At 51.3% G+C, this 21829-nt stretch overlaps 1 protein-coding gene across 14 annotated transcripts in view; it reads right to left on the bottom strand.

Annotated features, from left to right (window-relative positions):
- LOC107075879 (neurexin-2-like) overlaps positions 1-21829 on the bottom strand; it is a 627393-nt gene that overhangs the window by 253138 nt on the left and 352426 nt on the right. For all 14 annotated transcript variants that reach the window (XM_069180400.1, XM_069180406.1, XM_069180401.1 and 11 more), the window contains 2 exons: positions 21302-21475; positions 18131-18250 (listed from right to left, as the gene is read on the bottom strand). In XM_069180400.1, the coding sequence (XP_069036501.1) occupies positions 18131-18250; positions 21302-21475 (294 nt within the window). The remainder of the gene's footprint in view (positions 1-18130; positions 18251-21301; positions 21476-21829) is intronic.

Raw genomic sequence — 21829 nt, forward strand, 5'->3', positions numbered from 1 at the left:
CGGAGGAAAGAAACCACTGCCGGGGGGTCCGGCAGCGAGCGGGTACGGACGCCATCGGAGACGTCCTGCTCCCCCGTCCGGTCCATCAACGCTACTTTCCGAAAGCCCCGCTCCCAGACGTGAACCGCGCTCACCCCTTCCGGGCACCGGCCTTTTAAGATGGCGAACAAATTAAGCAATAAGGCCGCGCAGAAGTAATTATTTTTTGGATTTTGCTTTGATGCCGTCTCTCTCTCTCTCTCCATGTGCTGTCAGCCCCAGCGCAGTGGATCAGCAGAGAACAGTACACCTGTGAGATTCGATGCTGCATAAGGAAATCAGAGCTGCGGAAACAATGAATGCACGCATGCATTATTTTTTTAATTCAAGACACTGCATTCAAAATCTGTGGATGTACAGTTGCGGGCACATATTAACCAGTTGTTTCCGAAACAAAACGATGACACTGACCCACTGACACTGACTCTGCGAGCTTCAGCCATTAAAAGTCAGTGACTGGATACTGAAGGACCCGTGCTTTGGCAGTCCCTTGTCCTGTCTTCTGAGAAATCCTATATTAGCAGTAGGGATAAAAACCTGAAAACGCCTGTCACTGTTGAGTAATGTGTAGACAAGGTTTATTTTAGCAAGAGATGCTTTCTTGCAGTATTGCTGACCTAAATAATTGAAAATAATGGAAATGTGTTCAGCTGAGGTTTTGTTGTCAGAAGGGGAGTGACTGTATCTCCGGTATCACTGCCGTGCTGCATTTTACAGTTTTTACTAAGAGCATGCAGTTGGTCTGGGGCTCTGAACCCCTGGCAGGAGGGCTCTGGGTTCGAATCCCAGTGGTGGGGGGTGGGGGGGGATATTGCTGCTGCCAGCCGGAGCCAGTGTCTGGGTTTGGGGACTGCAGTGTGCTCTGTCGCCCTCCCGTGCAGCTACAGGAGTCAATGCAGGAGGCAGCCAGCCACTGTACGATGAAGAAAATCAACAACCTGCTGCTGCATACGCTGCATCAGCCAGCGACATCAATCTGATACCCGGCCTACGCAGCACCTTCGTCTGAAGGTGGGCGGGGACAGGTATGCAGTAACGGAGCGGCGCCAGCACCGAACGGGAACTGGGTGGGTGTTTACCCCCAACTCGCCAGGCCGGCTGCATGGCAGAAGAGCAAAGGAATCCTTAGTCCTCCCTTAGGGGCCCAAACAGATGAACTCCCCCTGAACCTACTCACATGCACTAGGTAGTGCCTTTCCTCTGGAAGAGCAGAAATCTTGACACACCAACAGAACCCTCTGGGATATAACTGCTTTTCTACCTCTCCAGCCCGCACCCCCCACCACCACCACCCCTCTCCTGTTTTTCCAGACTATGAGAAACGACGGTGTGAAGTGGCAGTCCTGAGGCAATTACAGCATTAATTAATTGCACTTTAATATATGTTACAGTCAAGAAGCAATCAGCAAGTAATTACAATTTAATGATTGGGAAAACTCCGCAAATGCACCACGAAGTCTGCCTGCCCTCTGTAATTAGGGCAAGAAAAACAATCCCCATTAACACAATGCCGGAGCTACTCCACTCAAAGCAGGTGACAGGCCGAACACTCCCTTCTATCTGAACTTGCTAAGACTCCTTATTTCAGACAACACCACTCCGGCTGGCTGCTACTGCTCCGGTCCTACAGAAGACATCCGTCACCTTACATAAGAGTTGTGCGCGGAGCCTCTCACCCAGACTTGATGAGGAGAGGAGGGCACTGAGACTGGATTGCTCATCCCCGTCTCTCAGACTCCTCTGCAACACTCCCGGTGACTCAAACGACGAGCACACCACTCCCGGCTTTGTGCCACGCACCCAACCCCTGTAGCATAAACCCCTCATGCCGGCTACACGAGCGCCTGCCAGTACACAAGTTTCACCGCCACAAGAAAACCTTGTTGCTGTTGTTTCACCGCCACAAGAAAACCTTGTTGCTGTTGTTTCACCGCCACAAGAAAACCTTGTTGCTGCTGTTTCAGCGCCACAAGGAAACCGTGTTGCTGCTGTTTCACCGCCACAAGAAAACCTTGTTGCTGCTGTTTCACCGCCACAAGAAAACCGTGTTGCTGCTGTTTCACCGCCACAAGAAAACCGTGTTGCTGCTATTTCACCACCACAAGAAAACCGTGTTGCTGCTGTTTCACCGCCACAAGGAAACCGTGTTGCTGCTGTTTCACCCCCACAAGGAAACCGTGTTGCTGCTGTTTCACCGCCACAAGAAAACCTTGTTGCTGCTGTTTCACCGCCACAAGGAAACCGTGTTGCTGCTTTTTCACCGCCACAAGGAAACCGTGTTGCTGCTGTTTCAGCGCCACAAGAAAACCGTGTTGCTGCTGTTTCACCGCCACAAGAAAACCTTGTTGCTGCTGTTTCACCGCCACAAGAAAACCTTGTTGCTGCTGTTTCACCGCCACAAGAAAACCTTGTTGCTGCTGTTTCACCGCCACAAGGAAACCGTGTTGCTGCTGTTTCAGCGCCACAAGAAAACCGTGTTGCTGCTGTTTCACCGCCACAAGAAAACCGTGTTGCTGCTGTTTCACCGCCACAAGAAAACCTTGTTGCTGCTGTTTCACCGCCACAAGAAAACCTTGTTGCTGCTGTTTCACCGCCACAAGAAAACCTTGTTGCTGTTGTTTCACCGCCACAAGAAAACCTTGTTGCTGTTGTTTCACCGCCACAGGAAAACCTTGTTGCTGCTGTTTCACCGCCACAAGAAAACCGGGGCAGGTTGTTGCTGCTGTTGCTCCTGAGCAAGACACCACAATCCACATGTTCCAGTTAAACGCCCAGCTGTATAAATGGGTGCAAACGAATGCCACCTTTTCATGTTACAGTACTACTATATGTATATACACAGTGCAGTGGTGGGAACTGCTGCCTTGCAGTCCAGGAGCTCTGGGTTCAGTTATCTGCATGGAGTTTGCATGTTCTCCCCAGGTTTGCACGGGTTTCCTCCCCCCAGTTCAAAGACAGGCTGGTGGGTTAACTGGCTTCTGGGAAAACTGGCCCCGGTGCGAGTGTGTGTGCGTGTGTCCAGTGATGGACTGGCGTCCCACCCAGGATGTACCCTGCCTTGCTCCAGTTGCTTGCTGGGACAGGCTCTGACCCCATGACCCTGGACCGGAGAAATCAGTCAGATGGATACGTGGAATGGATAATATCTCTAAAAGATTCACAGCAACACGCCAACGGCTTTCCAACTGCAGTAAATTCAGCATCTCTCCACTAAGCAACGCTCTTTACATACTCCTGCAACGACTTTTAATTTTTCCCGTCCTGGGTCTGGGCCAATAGTGACCTTTCAGCTTGCGAACAAATATCCTATATTTACAGCCTTATAAGACCAGCCAGACAATTACAGGAGGTTCATGGTTTGTTTCTGGTTTAATGAAGCGTTTGTTTAATTACGCCTGCAGTCGCACCTCCTCGGAGAGCCGGCTATAGTTAGCTGAGAGACACCAGCGGGGGGGGGGTGGAGGGAAGAAAAATAAAATCAAGCAGGTTGGGATAAAGAGACGGAGGAGCTACTGGAGAGACCAGGCGACGGGAGAGGGACTCGCGCATACCGCACGGTGCTGGTGGGTCGGGGTTCGAGATGCAGCACTCGGAGCCTCACACCAGCGCCACACCGGGCTCTTGCAAGAACCTTGCTTAATCAGGAAAAAAATACGGCAAGCTCTGCCATACACAGGGCGAGAGGTTAGTCGAACGCTGGACAGTGGACAGTCAAGAGCTGTGCCTTGATGGCCCACGAGGCTGTACTGCAGCCCGAGACCCCACACCCCACACCCCACACCCCCCACCCTCCTCTCCGGGAAGGATCTGACAAAAAACAAGCAGCCCCACCGCTCGTAAGTCCTTTACCACCCGCAAACAGACTTTCTTCACCCCCGCGAGCTGCAAGGCTGGGCTCCGCACCCATCGATCCAGGATAAGCACCGACTTCACCCAACGGAGCCGGACCGGGGATGGGCACCCACTTTCCGCGCCCCGGCCCGGCCCGCTGGTGGGTTTGCAAACCTCAGTCATCCGGCCCTCGAGCGGCACGCGGTGTGCGATTAAAGTAAATGAAGTCAGATCCCACCTGCTGCAGGGAACAGCACGCTGCGACAGGGAAATCTTCTTAATGAGAGCCTGAAGTACGCTTTCTCACACACACACCCCCCCCCCCCCCCCTGGGGGCCCCCGTCTCATCAGACAGCCCGGCTCGGCTCTGTCACATAATTAGTCACGTAAGGAAAACAAGACGAGGCAGCCAGGAATAAAAAACAAAAAAAACAAACAAAAACAAACTTAACGACGATGACGGCGACCCGCGGCGACGCCCCCACCACCCCGCCCGCAACCCCTGACCCCACGCTCGTATGTAAACACTGCACCGGACACGAGGTCCGGGGCAGACGGGGGAGCTGCCGCCCCTAGCGGACCTGTCTTCTCCTGCCCTCCGCCGCCTCCAGCGCCGCCTGCATCCCCCTCCCCGAAAACTGAGCCAACCCAGAACCCAGAACCGCTTCCCAAGGGAACAGAACCTGCACAAGCGATCAGAACGCACAACGGGGTGCAGGTGTAGGAAAAAACCGCAGCTTCTTGAAATATGAATAAAAAATCAATACTGTAGATCAAAAACAAAGGAGGCTGCAGGACAGGGTGGGGAGCTTTCAAATTTGCGGCCGCTAATTTTCTAAACGCAATATGATTAGAAGGCAACGGTGTTTCCTTATCATCTGGTTGATTTCCGGCGCATGGCTATGGGAAGGAAGCGCGAGGGTAATACGCGCCCCACGTCTTCGATCAAAGGACTCGGCTTGTGAAACTTTAAAACCAATGCATGCTGGGGCTGATCTCCGACCATAAAATATTCATCGGGATGCACGGCTTCTTTTCCGAGGAAGGTAAGGGGTGAGGTGGAACAAAATAAAAAACACAACAAAGGAGGCTGAGAAAGCAACTGACGGGGAAAGACGAAGACGCAAACAAGAAATCAATCACCCGCAATTGATGAAAAACGAGAGCCAGCGAAAAATAAGAACCGAGGTTGTCAGAAACCGCCCCGGCACCAGCCCCCATCCAAAGAGCAATGAAAAATGGGGTTTGGAGGGTTTCAGAATATAAACGCCGCTGCATTGTCAAGCGGAATGACAGCGCAATGAGAAGTTTATGTTGATGGAACTCCCCCGAGGGGGTCTGAATGCAAAAAAAAATGGAAAAAAAAGAAAATAAAAACGACTGACACGACTTAAAAATCAATCCTGGCCTAGCAGACAAGGACAGATGTACCTTTCAAAACACTAATGTAAGCAGTCCAGGCTACGCGAGATCCATTATGCTTTAATAAAATGCACTTTAAACAGAGAGTGGGGGAGACGTGGATATAGAGTACACTTGTATTAACGTCAGCACTGAACAGGACTCCCCGCGACGCACTCAACTGGGCTCCACTCCACTGCGGGAGAGCTGAGGACGCGCACACACAGAGAGCACCATCTGCTCTCCAGCCAAGACGCCCATTAGCGGGACGTCTACAGAGCGGACAGATGCGCCGCGGCCGGTACTGGCCGCAGCGCTGCGGGCTGGCAGCTGCCCCGGCGAAGAGGCGCCCCCCTCTTTCGCTCTGCCCTGCTGAGCATGCCACCTCTGTGCGCTTTGAAGAGAGACTCCGGGAGACGACCCCCCCCCCCCTCTGGGATACCCTGGCACACGCGACCAGAGATGAATCCTCATCAAGGGCGAGAGCTCTTGCACAAACAGTCCTGGCTTCACATCAGCCCCCCTCTCTCCCCCCCCCACCCCACCCCACCACCGGGTCGCTTGGCCTCCCACTTGAAAACGGTGTACAATCTTCCGCGCGCTGGTGTGTGCGTCGACAGATTGCGTGAAGGGTGAATCTCGGCCCGCTCAAGTCTTTCAACAGAGCTGCCTACAGCACAGGCTCCGGGAGTTCTCGGCCATTGAAAATAACACAAGCTCTCCACATAACGCGCGGTAATAAACACCGCGCAGGGGAGCGATGTTCGGGAGCACAAAGCTCATGCCTCCTCGCAGCCCCGCGTTGCACCAGAGGGCCGTGAGCCCCTGGAAGAGCTCGAGACCGAGATTCTTACTGGGAACTGATCGGTCAGGGCTTCCAAGCCTGCACGCCGCAAAGAAAGAGGCGGCACTTTCCTTACAGAGCCCGGTTTAAAAAAAAAAAACGTTTTTTTTTTATGCTGTTGTGATCGCTTGTTTTAAAAGAAGAAGCCCCAGCCGCTCGGTCTGCCAGAGAGCCCTCCGAGCAAAACAATTAGCGGCAGGACTTCGAAACACAGACTGCTTGTTTGTGTATCGTCTTGATGCACTGTCGGCACTCCGCGTTTTCACACCTTTTTAACAATCGAGAGACTTTCTCTGTCGGAATGGCATTGTACCAGCACGTACAGCAATAAAGCTCAAGTCCAAGACGGGCCTCATCATCGGCCCCGGGCTCCACCCCCCACCCGTCCCCCAGTCTGGTCCTTCAGCTCCCACACTGGATGGAGTGCGACTCCTCACTGCCCGTCAATCAAACGCGCCCCCCCGTGCATGACGAGCCCCTCCCGCCCGCCAGCCAGCCCACCCCATCCATTACCGCCGCCAATCAGTCAATCAAACAATCAATCAATAACAGGGTGGGCGGCCTAAGCCCGCCCCGCGCCACACAGCCAGCTGCGAGCAGGGACCGACGGAGACAGAGAAGCTCGGAGGCTGAATTCAGAACGTTATTCTGGCCTGAACAAAGCGAAGAACAAATAAAACCGACAGAAACCTGCAGTGCTAATCCCTCACGGTTTATATCCGATGCTGTTATTTTAGGGGTGGCGAAACGCCCCCCCCGTCTCCACAGTGCAGAGACAGGCAGGCTGCTGTTTCACAAGCCAGGGGCGTCAACCACAGGTTTTGTCTGGGTTAGCGCCACACACTCTTAGCTTGCATTTCCTCTGTCATTGAACATGTTGTGACCTCTGCTGATCTCTATGGAAACTGAACAACGGCGCTCTTGGCAGTGTTAGTACAGGGGAAAACGGCACACAAGCCTACCTGCGGTTCAAGGGACGATCTCCACTCCACTCTGAAGATGTAAGCTGGAAAAAGCCCCCCCCACACACACTTTTAAAGCCATTGAATTTTTTTTTGTTCCAAGAATAGATAAGACGCTTATATGCATGTAGCACTTTTCATCAGCGTGAAGGATCCCACTTAAAAAGCCCTGAATTTCAAACCTTCATTTGAAGTAGTAGCGCAGCCTTTGACTTCACAGTGGAGTGAAACAGACGTCTTTAGTCCTGAGAGCAACAGTGATGCTGGAGTTGTATAGCGCTTTAGTTCACACACATCGGGGACAGTATTTGTATCTGCTATAGACAATGCACCTTGGAGAGGATACAGGTCCGTAGAAGAAGGCTCAGAGAGGATCAAGTATGATTGATTCCTGGGCTGATAGATAGGAGATAGAAAGCTTAATATTAATGGTAATATTCCTTACACTTTAAAAGCATTTACAAGTGCTTTTCTGGACACTCCACTCAAAGCGCTTTACAGGTCATGGGGATCCCCTCCACCACCACCAGTGTGGAAATTTATCCAGGACACCGGGGGGGGCAACACCCCTACTCTTTCCGAGAAACACCCTTTCTGGGACTTGTAATGACCACGAAGAGACAGGACCTCGGTGTTACCTCTCGTCTGAAGGACGGCGCCTTTTTGTTTTGTTTTTTTTACAATTTGTGATGTCCCCATCACTATACTGGGGCATTAGGACCCACACAGACTGTGCCTTTCCTTCGGCTTAGTTCCTTAGTTTCTTCAACTGCTCAGAACCTGATTCATTCAGCAGAACGTGGAAAACGCGAAGCAAGGAAGGAGTCAGAGCAGCATGGGCAGCTACAGGGCACAGACAGGCTGGGGGTGCTGAGCACATGGAGGACGTCCTATTGTATTACTGTACATCCAGAAGCCTCAGGGGAGGGGCTCAGCAGCTCTCCTTAAAACAGCATGATCGCAGAGGAAAGACATGAAAGAAATAAGAGCTTTTCGATGGGCATGAGTTTCCAAGTGCACACAATTAACCGAACCCCAACTCTGCAAATGACAGCGCGGGATCATCATTCGCCTCTGTCCCCATTCCTGAAAATTAGGCCTCAGCTTGTGAAAGCGTTATGGCTCAGCTTGATTGGGCGACATCCCTGTGAAATTACAGGATTTATGAGAACCATCCTGAAACGCCATGAAGGACGCTGAGGAAGTGAAGACGCCCTTTTTGGGGAAACGGCAATTAGGGGGCTCTGGCTGCAGGGTCGAAGTCTCAGGCTGCTGCCTATTGAAGGGGCAATGCTTAGCAACACCTAAACCAACTGTGACCCCCCTCCATCGAAAGCACATTACGTGTTAATCCCTTATTCTTTGTCAGTGACTCCGTGGCTGAAATGGTACAGCTGGGACATCATTTCGGAGACAGGCTTGCCTCAACAGGTGCTACAGACAGATGGGCCGATGAATATTCTTTCCATTACTTTTAAATCTAAACAACTGTACCTCCAGAGAACGACTGGAGGAGTAGTTATCTGCATCAGCACTTACTGTACACCGTCACTACTGATGCTACAACTGCTACCACCACCAATAACAACTTCAGAGAAAAAACTCCACTTAGGCCTCTGAACAGCAAATCTGATTTGTGTAGAATAAACTGTGCAAACGCACTCCCCCACCCCGTCCCTTTCTAAATGAGGAAAACGGTTGCTCATATTGGAAGGAAGGCGCTTCTATGGCACCGGTGAGCAAAGGCTGCTACCTTGAACTTTGCTCTAGGGCGATAGATTGACAACTCGCGCACAAAATGACTGTGTGTCAGGGGCAGAAAGAGCCCTGCGCCTGCTGCAATACTGTAGGTAAAATATACACGCACAAGCCAGAAAAAGAAACACTGCAAACCACTGCCATTTCTTCATCTCTAACACCCCCCCCACTGACAAGCAAATAACCACCCAGTACTGCAGCTCTGATCGCAGAATCGTGTTTAGGCGGCTGCTAAATTATTAAAAGTTTCCTACAATGCCCAGCGTGCAGAACCCATTACTGAGCGGACATGAAAAAGTAGGTCTGAGACCGAAAACAAAGTGCCGAGCAGAAGAGCAGGCAGGGGAGGCTGAGGGGGAAAAAAAAATGATGCAGTGTTTGTTTTTTTTTTAGGGTAAAAACTGGGAAGGATGGTTGCAAACCATGTAATTAACTTCTCTCTCTCTCTCGTCTTTGATTGGGTCTGTGTGGGGTGTGTGTGTGTGTGTGTGTGTTTTTCCCCAATTTCTGCAAATGTAAAAAAAAAAAAAAGCTTCCTCATTTCGCCTTCTCTTTAAAACAAAAGTCGAGAGAAGGCCAGGGTACCTTTTTCGAGAGAGCGGAGGCTAATTTAATGCCATCTGGTTGCGGAGATACAGCTAGTCAGGTCACACGGCCCTCCTAGCTCATTTAGCAAGGAAAATAAAAAAGGGGGTTTTATTTTATTAGAGCGAACAAGGAGCTTTGGCTGGGAATGGCAGAAAATCCAGCGTGGCGAAATCATTATGTTAATTTCCAATTCATTTTTCAGGAACGAACGCAATTATCTTGCTCGCCTGTGCTTGTTGCCGGAAATAGAAATGGATTTTCTGACCCTCCCCCTTCTCTTCCTTATCTGAAGAGCCTGTTCACTCGATATCAACAACGATCACGCATATTTAGAGAGCGCGCGGGTGGGCGGGGCACATCAAGGGTGGATGGAGCAAAAGCACTTTGACCTGAACGCGCGGAACCGATGAGGGTGCTGGTGGCGACGAAGGCCCTTCGGGTTTCGATAATTGGATCGCGGACTCTCCCACCCTTCCCGCTAAGAATCCCTCTCTCGCTTATCGGCTCGGCGATCTCTCTCTCTCTCTGCAGCCTCCCTCATCTCCAGATCAGCCCTAGAGGAAGATTAATGGAATCTGGCACTGCGAGAGCACTAGGAGCTAAAGAAAGAGCTGCCTGCTAACCAGCAGCAAAAGCCCCTTTGTAGCAATTTTATAAATATCATCTCCGACTTCAAACATTCAAGCAGGGAAAACGCGTAGAATACTAAAAGAGTTTGAACTCTTGTAGCAAAGAGGGTGGAAAAAAATGAACACCTGTCCTTTTTTATCACCAGACTGCAATATTCTACGGTAAAAAATACTTTAGACTAAATCACGTACAGTATGGTTACAGGAATAACAGTTTCCACACTTTTCTTCATTAGCAGGACAAATAAGTGTGAAAAACCTCTTACTGCACTTCTGAGCCCACTGCAGGTTTCTTAGAAATGCTGCCTGTGCTTGGGGGGAAATGTATACGCAGCAGAAGGTGGTCGCAGGCCAGCAGTTCGATTTATGGACTGCGTGGGTCAGTACAGTATATAACCCTCACCTGAAGCCGCCAAATTAACCGCCTCAGACTCCGCGGGTCCTCCAAACCCAGTTCAAGACCACAACACCAGGAGTGTTTACACCTCTGATCACACCACTGCTCCCAGTTAGTGGCTGTGCCCCCTTAAAACGATACACCCGTCGGTTAACTACTCCTCTGGCTTTTTCATTTGGAAACTTTTTTTTTTTCTCTGTGGGACCTTATCAAGGGCTTTCTGGAAGTCTAAACCTATCACGTCACGTGATTTTTGTACGACCTCAAGTCTTCGTGGCTTGAGCAAAGAAGTCCAGCACGTGAGTCAAGACCATCTTTTTTCCTAAATCCATTCTGAACGTCTCTTCAAACACCCCTGGTTTCTCAGTAACCTTCCAGTTAAGCTCTACCTGTGACAGAACTGAGACCGGGTGGTCTTCAGTGTCCTGGTTCGGTTCAGCCCCTTCTTCTCTGGAGCCTGCAGTCCCATCTGCAGTTCTTGTAAGGAGGTACCAGTCTGTGCCAGAATAGAAGCAACCTTGATGGAGGTCTGTGAATAACATCTCCCAAGTTCTTGAGTGCCCTGTGATGGAGTGGCGTCCCACCCAGGGTGTACCCTCCCTTATGCCTGCTGCTTGGCAGGATAGACTCCGCCCCCCCCCCCCCGCGCAACAGTGAATGGGATAAAGTGGTCAGAAGATGGATGCATGGACAGGACTCCTTGAGTATGACAAGGAAAACGCCACGAAGACCTGGCGACTGCTTCTCAGATACGCTACACCCTGTACGAACCTCCGTGTCCGTGTCAATATGAATAAACAGAACTGCCCTGGCCTGCTGGGAGTTCCTTCCGACCTCTTTGGGTGTAAAATCGTGTGTTTAAATATCAACTGAGAATATTTCATCGGAATTGTCTTTTACACCTGCTTTTACCGCTGAGGTGCTGAAAATAACAACTCTGCATTTGCGCCTCGGTTGCGATACTGTTTTTTCCTATTTGCTCTCGGCATTTCCTGATGCCTTTCAGCAGCTCCTGTGCCCCTGCCTCTTTTTCTCTGGCCGTAGAGCGCTCCCTCTTCCTTTTTTAATTTCTTATCTCCCTTCGACAGTTTAGGCCGCGTTTTCCTGGACTGGGCCGCCGCTGCGCGAGGGCCGAATTTGTTGATGCTGTCCGGTGTCGCCGCTGACCGATTCTCGTGCGGACGCGCGCTGGGAACCACGCTGCAGTGGCACCGAGGACATCGCCTGCACGCGTGAGGGAGGCGCCGTGCCGAGGGACGTGTCAGTCATCGGCAAAGCCCCAAAAAACAAACCGGAGGGAAACACGAGTGAGAGAACACACACACACACACACACACACACAACGGACGCGCAGAGCATTGCCGCCGCTCATTAACGTCAACGCGCTCCCACACCGCGTTGCAATTTCAAGACGCCCCTCCATGATGGGATCGGACATCTTATTATAAAACTGTCAGAGGGAAATTACTGCCGTTGCCTTTTGAAGTCTCTCAGACTCCCCCCCAGCCACGGTGTCGCAAGCAGGGGGGGGGGGGGGGGGGGCGAGTTGAGGAGACCGTGGGCGTGCTGGCGCCCGGGGCGCGGCCCGTCTCTCCCCGCGGCCGCCGGGAACGGGCCGCACGCGGGGGGGGGTGGCAGGAGAGACTGGAGCACGAGAGAGAGGGGGAATACCGCGTGGGAGCCTGGCCAGAGAGGAGGACAAACGTTCCTCGATCCCGGGCTTTTAAAACCACAAGAAGCAGGAATACCCTGGTAGCAGCGCTAATTGTTTGAAAAAAAAAAAAAATCATTACCCGTGCCAAACACTTTCGGACGCTTTCCTGAAAAGTGCTACTACCCACGCAGGGGGGGACAGGGGAGATAACAAGCCTGTGTTATTTTACACTGCTTTAGCAAACTCAAGGTACTTTTATAGGTAACGGACGAGGCCTCGCGCCTCGATTTTATTTTCCGACTGCCCACACAGCGGACCTCTCGCTTTGCACACACCCAAGTGTTTTGCCCGGAGGAATTCCTCCGTGTTTCACCCAGCTCGGGGGCGAATGCAAAAAGGTTCAAATCGAACATCGCGTGCCCACGGAGGGCTCCGCGGGGCTTGCCACTCTGCTGAGCAAACGATCGCTCTCCCGGCACCGAGGCTCCCCTGCTGTCAGAGCCAGGTGCGCCTCGTCACTTCTTCTGATAGGGTTGTTACAAGACGGCATTTGCTCTCGAAATGGAATTTTTAAACAACACCTGTAATAGGGCCTTCAAAACAGCTTTCAAAATGAGCTTTGTGCAACACCACGCTTCGGCGTGGAGAGCTCGCTTGTGTTGACAGTCTGGTATGGAGGGGCCGGCGGCTGGCTGGCCACACCAGGGGACAGGACGTAGATCCGGCGCATTTCCCTGGTCTCCGGTCAGGCGGGAGCTCCGGAAATAAAAAGCTACCATACTACTGGTGCAGCTCGCTCTGCTCTTGTCTAACACGATGAAGGGAACCTTAAACAGAGCTGAAACACCAGTGGGGGGAGTTACACAGTGTTTGTGTGCACGGGGGGGGGGGTTAATTAGTCAGCTTTTAAACAGCTCTGCACTGTGGAGCGATGGAGTTTGGTCCCCATACCTGTCATCCTGAGGAGCACACTCACATGCATGATGACACCAGCACAACGCTAGCATCATGGACCCCAGCAATTTGAACTGGATTCCAAGTTGAATTCAGAATTCATGCAGGGTGGATGGCCATCGTCTGTGGTCCAGTCTGTACAAAAGTCAGTGTTCCCCAGTGTACAGATTTCAGGATCCAGATGTTTAGCCCATACACCGGGAGAAACTGCCCCCGTCTGCTCTTGGGACGAGGCAAAAGATGACACTGGTCATACATTTTGGCTGTCATGAGCCCCTGTAACCTGTCGGTGCGGATGTGCTTTAAAGGTTATGCATTTGCCAATACCAAATGTTACATAAAACACACTGAATTGCTATGTAATGCTGCTGATTATAAGTATGAAAGCAGGTAAAGAGAGGACTGAACAGGAGTGAGTGCTTGTCATTGTCACTGTCCTTGGATCACACACAATGCTGCACCTGCGAACAGACACCAATGCCAATATACTTAGAAGTACAACAGACACGCAATGTACATCCTGCTGTAAAATACAGACACAGATAAGCTAGGGGCCCGCTCAAGCCCACCCCTAAGTTGCACCTGCACAACACTGCTGCGCTGTGGGCATTAATCGGCTCCAACCGCATCGTAATGCAGTAATGAGGGAAGGAAGGAAAAAAAAAATCTTGCAACCCTGCCATGAGCGAGACAGGCTTATGTTGGTGTAAATTAGCAAGCGTCAGGAAACTCCACATGACTTTCAGGGTTACAACATCCAGCAGCGACGCGACCAGACAGGAGGGCATGACTCCAACACCAGGCTCCTACGGGCATCCCGCTACATCCCCAGATTCCCCACATCCCCCAGATTAAAAAAGCAGCTGCAAAATAAAACCTAACGACGTCTCCAACCAGACATGATTTAAAGGTGGGGGGGGGGGGGACGATTCACAGATGGACATGTTTTTGTTTTTATCTTCCCACTGTGGTCCAGCGCTCGTTCGGACCTTTAAATCGCACATCTGCAATCCGCAGGCGGGCTTTTAAAGGACACTCCCGACGACAGAGAGGAGCGCCGCGGCGTCGTGCTCATACAAATCTATGAATTGGCTACATTACTCTGCTCTCCTCCCCACGGATATCTGATGTGTGGGGAGCGTTCTGGCGCACTATGGCTGCCGTCGCATCATCCAGGTGGGGCTGCACACTGGTGGTGGTGGAGGGGATCCCCATGACCTGTAAAGCGCTTTGAGTGGAGTGTCCAGAAAAGCGCTATATAAGTGTAAGCAATTATTATATGACCACGCGCCTTGGGTGGGGGCTGCGGGAAGCTGGCAGCCGATCCTAGAAAGCTTAGGATCCCAGGAAAAGCACGATCCCTACGATACTCCGGAATTAAAAGACGGGGGGGGGGGGGGGTCACTAGCCCCTTCGTTTTGCAGTGCCCCAGTCCAGCAGGTCTAACTGGCGATCTTGAGATCAACCACCTCTCCAGCGCTGGAACAATTTGCGAGCAAATAAGCCGCCGATTTGTCCCAGTCAGTCATTCAGAGATCATCTACATCTGAATCCCCATCAGTCCGGGAGGAAATTTCCTAAATGAGCCCACGACTTCTTTCAGCGGTAACTCAGAAGTGCTCCCGACCGTTTACAACCAGGGGACTTTAGGGGTGCCCTGTGAGACTGACTGGAAAGTCACGGAGGGGGGTTCTCCTCGTTTCACGAACGACTGCACCCCCGGAAATAACCGTACAGGTATTTTATAAAGAATATAAAATAAAAACGGTGGACCTCCTGAGCCCGGGCTTGAGACGGTGCTGTGCAACGGCTTGTGGGCAGGTCTGCATTTTTCCCCGGCGCGCATCCGATATTGCCGAGTCCATAGGCACGCACGCACATTGCTCCGGCAACGGTCCCCGGACCGGAATCCGTGTCGGAAGCCAGGGAGGAGGAGGAGGAGGGGATGGGAGTGGCTGAAGGCAGTCGGCTGATCGCCTGCTCCCACCTCCACCCTGGACTATTAAATCCTTATTTCCAGAACACACTGCCTGTGCTTGTGCTGTGCATCGCCACCAGCGGGTCTGCTCTGGCGCAGAGCCATGCATGTCTGTCTTATGAAAGAGATAAACTGTGGAAAGCCCCCTGGGAAAGCATGAAGCAAAATTATCTCCCCCCGTTTAATGGAGCATCGAACTCGGTATGTATTGAAACACTGCACTGTTTACGCAGAGACACAAAAACATTGGTTTCTTTACCCTGCACTCTGGCTGCTACAAGAAATGCAATCAATTCCCACAACGGTTCAGAATCTCAAATACAAGCTTGTACTTTCACATTCAATTAGGATGCTTCCTTCAGCACATGCACGGTATATATTTTTCCCCAAACTAAAGCCCTGCAGAGCTAGGATCAGTCTGTGAAAGGCAATTAACACAGCACTGAGTACTAACGAAGGCCCAGGTCAGAATGTTTTAATATTGCGGTCACCTACACAGGGAAAAAAAAAAGGGTAGCTCAATTAATTTACACCCACTGTTATTTCTTATTCTGTTGTGACAAATAAAGAAATTGTTATTCCGCCACAAAGCGGGGGCCACACACACCAAACAGCTGTGTTTGTCACTTCAGAGCAGCAGAACGTAAACCTTTTTTTTTTAAATTAATTAACATGCTCTCTCCAGTGTGCGTTTTTTTTTTCCCCCGAGCTCAGCTCCACGGCGAAGAGTCGTTCTGTTACGAACCCGATTCAGTGTGGCTGCTCAAGCCCTGCCACACACACACACCTCAACATGACGAGCGCCTCTCCTCTCCTAAGAGCTCTCCTTTGCCCTCGCTGTGGCTCTCTCTGACAGCTCCCATAGCCTCACTCCACATGCGCTTCACGGTGTCTGGCAGTCTTTCGCCTCTAGCGGCAGCCCGTTCGGGGGCCGCCAAGAACGGTTTTTATTTTAAACGTTAACGGAGTGGTTGAAGCGCTGCAGCTTCTGTTTTTGGTTTCTCGGTTCCCCCCCCCACCACCACCCGGTCTGGAGTTTCCGCAAACAGTAAACAAGAAAAAAACAAAATGGCAGCAGGAGGAGGAGGTCTTTCGCATGGGCTACGCACCTAGGACAAGTTGGGACGGCTGGTACTCTGCAGTACGTCGGCTCATCCGGTTTTCTCGCTGAGCTAGGCCTGGGCTCGGGTCAGCGGCTTCACGACCCTGTATCACCACAGGCCTTTCCGTCTCAAATTCCCCCCAAAGTGCCTCACGGATGGGAAGGGATCCCCCTTACCTACCAGGGTGGTCGTTCCCGCTCCAGCAAAACTACAGAAGCCGAGAGTGAAATTCACCCAGGACTCCAGGGTTAACATCTCTACTTTCGCGAACAGCCGGGGGGGGTGGGGGGGGTGCGATCCCAGTTTACCGTCCACCAGCTCAGAAGACGAGCCTTGGAAAGTGTGGGACAGAGGGAAGAGCGCTGCCCTGGCCTTCCCCAGGGGTCTCCTGCCCCAGTCCTGGCCAGGCCCAGCCAGGCTTAGCGCCTGAGATCAGACCCGATCGGGGGTCTCGAACCCTCGTCCCGGGGGGCCCCTGTCCGCCAGGTCATATGGGGACGGGCAGCCTTTTAACCATCAGCTTTTAAAGGCCTGGAGCCATTCGAGCTGCATTGTTTTGCTCGATTGATCGTGGCTCATGTAGAGGCGTTTCCAGTTAACAACGTTTTAAAAAATCAGCTGGAACAAAAGCCAGAATTACCCTCGGTCATTGGGGACCAGTAAAAATTGAATTAACACTCGATTCATCGACTGATTCAACAGGTGTTCCTCATCTTTTAAGTAACGGGGGATTTAGGGTGAACCACAAGCACGACTGGACTAAGGTTTGAGATTTCCGGGCTAGAAAGCTTTAAGAGGAAACTGTCACTGTCAACTTTTATTCTGAAAAAGCGTAGGGCACAAACCAACATATCACCCATCCGAGGCGATGACTTGTTCTACGAGGACAAGCCAGCCAGCCGAGCCGTCACTTGGGATTGTCTGGATGTACTGTACTTTCTCCCGATTCGCCTCGGAGGGATGGTGCACTGCCGGCGCGAGGAACTTCTTTTGAAGCCCATCAAGCATTAAACCCAGGTACTATACGTTCCACCTCGGGGCGGCGGAAAATAAGGATCCAGGCAGGCAGCCCCTCAGACCGAATAACCAGAAACCACATCACTCTTAGGTCAGGTTTATTTCCAGTGTGGGGCGCCACGGCTGTGGGTTTGGCCGCCTCACAGATTTCTGACTAAGCGTCGGAGCTCATTTTCGCCTCCTGCTCGCTCCAACACCGAAGGCACGGCAGTCCCAACCCCCTGCTGGGCCGTCCGGCACAGGTCTCAGGCAGGACCAAAAAGTCAGCGAGACGGGGAAAAACAGGGACGCACCAAAAAACGATCACGCGGAAAGGCCGTTCGCCAAGACTGAGGCGATTCTCGCACCTCAAAAGCGAAGAGCATCCCCAGGAGCTCCTGTGGATTAATCGGTGTGTTCGGGGAAAGGGCCAAAAGAAATCCCTTCCCCTGAAGAGAAAAGGGAATTCTTCAAGGCACACAGCATTTCACGTCTTTTATTCGCTTTTATGGATCAAGCTCAGGAGCTTCCCAAAACGTCACAGACATTAAAATTCTCACTCGGTTTCACCCCTGGAAGAACACGACGACTATCAGCTCCCTGTGCAATCAGGCCCCCTTCTCCCCCACCAAACACTCAGCTCCTCCTAGCCAATGCTGGAAACCAGCAAACCCCGGCACGCGACTGCACCCCGCTATTTTTTAAAAATTAAAAATACGCCAACGATCCCATCAGGACCCCGCAGGCTCATTTCGGACAGCAACGCCGAAGAGCTGTGAAAGGAGCCCTCGGAGTACCGTGGTGCGACAACACCAGCAGGGCAGACAGGAAGTGGCCAGGAGTGGAGCAAGCACATGTAGACACTCCCACAGGCCCACCTGGGAAGGGGGCGGGGCTACAGCAACAACAGTCCCATTCAACCTCCACCGCCGGCCAGGCTGCCGGCTCTGGGTCGGAGCCCAGCGAAAGAGAGAGGAGAAACCCAGGATCACTCACGGTCGCTGCAGAAGGATCCCCCGTACGACGTCATGCTGCAGTCACAGGAGAAGCCCTCCCACTGCTGGAGACACACGCCCTGATTGTAGCAGGAGTCCTCCGTGCAGGTCGTACTGGGGCCTGGGGGAGGAAGACACAGCACAGGCCTTTCAACAAGAAGGAGACGTGGACTTATCCGTGCACTGGCAAAGCAGTATGAGACTGCTTTTATAATATCACAGATGCAGGAGCAGAAGTAACCGCAGGATGTTTCTGCAGATGTTTGTCTTGTTTTCTTTGTACATATTGATAAGGGTGTCAGACATGATGGTTGTCTGTAGGTCAGTTTAAGAGGAGGTAAAAGCCAGTGCTTTCTGACTGCAGAGAGACAACCATCTGTCGAACGTTACCTCGAGGTCGACTAGGGGTGGGAGTTTAGCAACTGACAAGAAGGTTTCAAACTGGGAACACGTTTATGCCATCCTGTATAAGGTATTTTGTTAAGGTGTTTTCAATGCAAATGACATGATGGCATCTGACCATGTAAAACGCATTGAAAACCATTTGCTTTCCAGAGAAGCCCTTTCGTCTCGCCTGTATTTTGAGAGACGAAAGGGCTTCCTTAGACATCAAAATAAACTCTCATTTGCCTACGTTTTCACCTCGAGTTATAGCCTGGTTGTTGCTGCTCCTCAAAAGGAACCTCTTCCTCCTTTACTTTTACCAGAGCCTTCCAACACCTGCACAGCTCTCTGCTGCTGGGACAGCAGGCAGCGTAGCTGGTGTAGACTGCGTACAGACCGAGCAAAGGAAATCGGTCACTTCCCGTCTGCAGCGAACAGTAACGATCGTGGAAATGACCTTCTGGAACAGGACGGTCTTTTTATCACAGGTGCAATGCCATTTGATTGGACATGACATGAGTACATAAAGAATGCCGATTAGCATGTCTCACATACAGGGCTCGTCGACAGGGGGATCTACAGTGCAAGCAGCAGGAGCGTGTGTAGCCCCAGTAGCCCACCTCTGGAAGCACAGCAGTGCACTGTTGGAAGATGAGCTTGTCTCTCGCACACCCTGGACAAGCACGTTCACTGGCCTCCGACCCCTAGACGTCACTCATCAGTCCAGCTCGTCTCACAAATGCTACTCAGGTCAGGCAAGCAGGGAATCTAAATTGTTACTGTAATATTCTCAAGAAACGAAGAACCGTGACCCTCAGTTCAGCCTCCAACTTACCAAGGGCATAAAAGCCAATACCCTCTTGATAAAGATGGTCACATTGGCTCCTCTGCGTTTTACCAGGACTTGACAGGCTACAGTACTGTACATCACCTCCTCACCTGCACCCATTCCACTCTCTCCTCCCTCGTGAGGTCAGGGAAGTGAGCGTGCAACAACCAAACTCACCCAAGAGTGTGCCGTGAACAACCAGCTAGCTAATCAAACGGATGCCAAAAACATCATAATCAATATTCAAGCTCTGTTGACTGTATTCTTCTAAAAGCATACAGTACATGCATGAACAGTGATAAGTGTCTTTAGAAAGTTCAGTACATCTTTTGAAATCAGCATGATCAGCACTTACCAAGCGCTGACTTGACATCCAAACATCACAAGTTGTTTTTTTTTTTAAATCTTGAAACAATAAGTCAGCTTTGCTTGATTTGCGGTCTTTTTAAAAAGAAATCAAATTTACTTCTGTGGGGTGTATTTCTTAATAGGCTGAAACGGCCGAGGTGATCCTCAGACTGGTGTGGCAGGAACACACTGGCGACCTGGTGAAGTTTTAAATGTATTTTGAGAACTAGGGCCGTACAGTGACAACCTGCACGCTTTCTGATAAAGCGAATACTGTGGAGGACTAACATGGATGCTTTGCTTTGTCCTGGTTTCTCTCTGTCTCAGTTTTTCCACAGTACTCCTCCTCTCTGTTCTCTGCTTTTATAGCTGACACTCCCCAGATTACAACTTTCAGTTTGTACAGAGATCGTTCCCAACCTGAAAAGTTTTTTTTGTCTATGATGCCGATAACGCTTTCTAGAAGAAATAATGTTCACATTAAACATCTCATTTGCAGGAGTATTCCTCGGGGAAACGGCATTCACAGCTTCGAGCATCACTTTCCGCTCGCATTGAATCAAGATAACGCAGCGCGTCTGCGCTAAGAGATACCAGCAGGAGGCCTTTGCTGCTGCACCCTTCATGTTGAAACATACGCTCTCAGAATCAGATGTTGAAGAGAAGACGCTGCTGCCATCAGTAAAGGTTTTCTTGAAACATCAAGGCACCATATGAAAGCAACGCAGCGTTTCTGCTCCGGATAAAATGACCGAATGGATCTCACACACCCTAGCCTGTGCCCTGCACCCTCAGGACTCACTGCGGTTCCTTCCCAGAATGCAGCTGAAAACAGCGGCTGGCAGGTCTCTGAATTATCAGTTGCCCTGCACGTGGAACTCCCTCCCAAACAATGCAAGCGAGCCTGTAAACGGCTGATGTCCTCGCAGAAGATCGAGACACGATTCCCAGCTGTTACTATCCCGCTATCAAGTACTCTTCCCATCTCCTCTTGCTATGAAAAAACAAATCTAATCAATGGTTAGGTCAGGTGCAATGCAGCATGGGAAGGGCTTTAGGGTTTGGGGACTATGTACGTAGCATAAGAAAGAGTTAAGCCCTTTAACTCTGGGGGATTTATGACTGCAGTGGTCCTGCTTGCCAGTTACTGATTGAATTGCAGTAGAATACTGACTGCATACCCAGGCTCTGGGGCTCCTGCTAATGTCGGCCATCTCCACTCATCAATTGAGCAGTGTAAGGCTGCACAACACTTGCCAGCCAACATATAAGGAATCCCCGTCAAATATCCTGCTGGGCCTCTTCGGGCTGCAAGAGCATCAGGATCAGGATGCACTGCACAGTCCTCTGAAAGGCTCTAAAACGTCTGCAGCCCCAGTCCCATCCCATGCTTCTACCAAGTGCTTCCTCAGCAGAGGGACAAAGTTGGGCTGAAGTGCAAAGTCCCAGTGGCTCCCCCCTTGGTTTTCCACGGATTTGAGGCCTGGGGATCGTTCCGAATGGGGAAGGTGGCCTTGGGCCTCATTGTGCCAAGTGTTGCCGCCGAGAACGTCGGCTAATCATCACACCGTTAAAAAAAAAACTAACAGGAAGCAAGCACGGGCGACTCACCCTCACAGCCCCTCTCCACCTGCCCCACCCTGTGGAGGGCATCCGCAATCAGGTCTGGCAGTCTCCCATTCAGGTCCACCGAGGCTAGGCAGCCCTGGAACCCGTCCCGGGACGCGATCAGCTTGGGCAGGTTGTTGTACATGCTCTTGCCGACGCCTCCGATGTACAGCTCTCCTGCGAAAAAAACAAAACAAATTAAACCGCGTTACTCGCCGGCGAGAGGAAGAACAGATTTAGCCAGCCTGCGGGATACCCAAAAAAATAAAGTTTCAGAAGTCACAGAAGGTTCCCCCCCCCCCAGTCGGTACATTTCTGCACAGTTGATTGGAATCGAGGGATTGTGCAGGAGGGGGGTGAAGATTCAAAAGACGCCCAGATCGAACGGCGTGATCAGAAACGTGGTGGGTTTGGTCATTTCAAGCAGGCGGAAAAGATCGAAAACGGAAAGCTGAACAGGAAAACGAAAACATGACGAGAATAACATTTAGGTATTTCGGGGGGAATAGACTGTCGGAAGAAAAATCAGAG

The sequence above is a fragment of the Lepisosteus oculatus genome, chromosome 18 (genome assembly GCF_040954835.1).
Source record: "Lepisosteus oculatus isolate fLepOcu1 chromosome 18, fLepOcu1.hap2, whole genome shotgun sequence".
Classification (NCBI taxonomy): domain Eukaryota; kingdom Metazoa; phylum Chordata; class Actinopteri; order Semionotiformes; family Lepisosteidae; genus Lepisosteus; species Lepisosteus oculatus.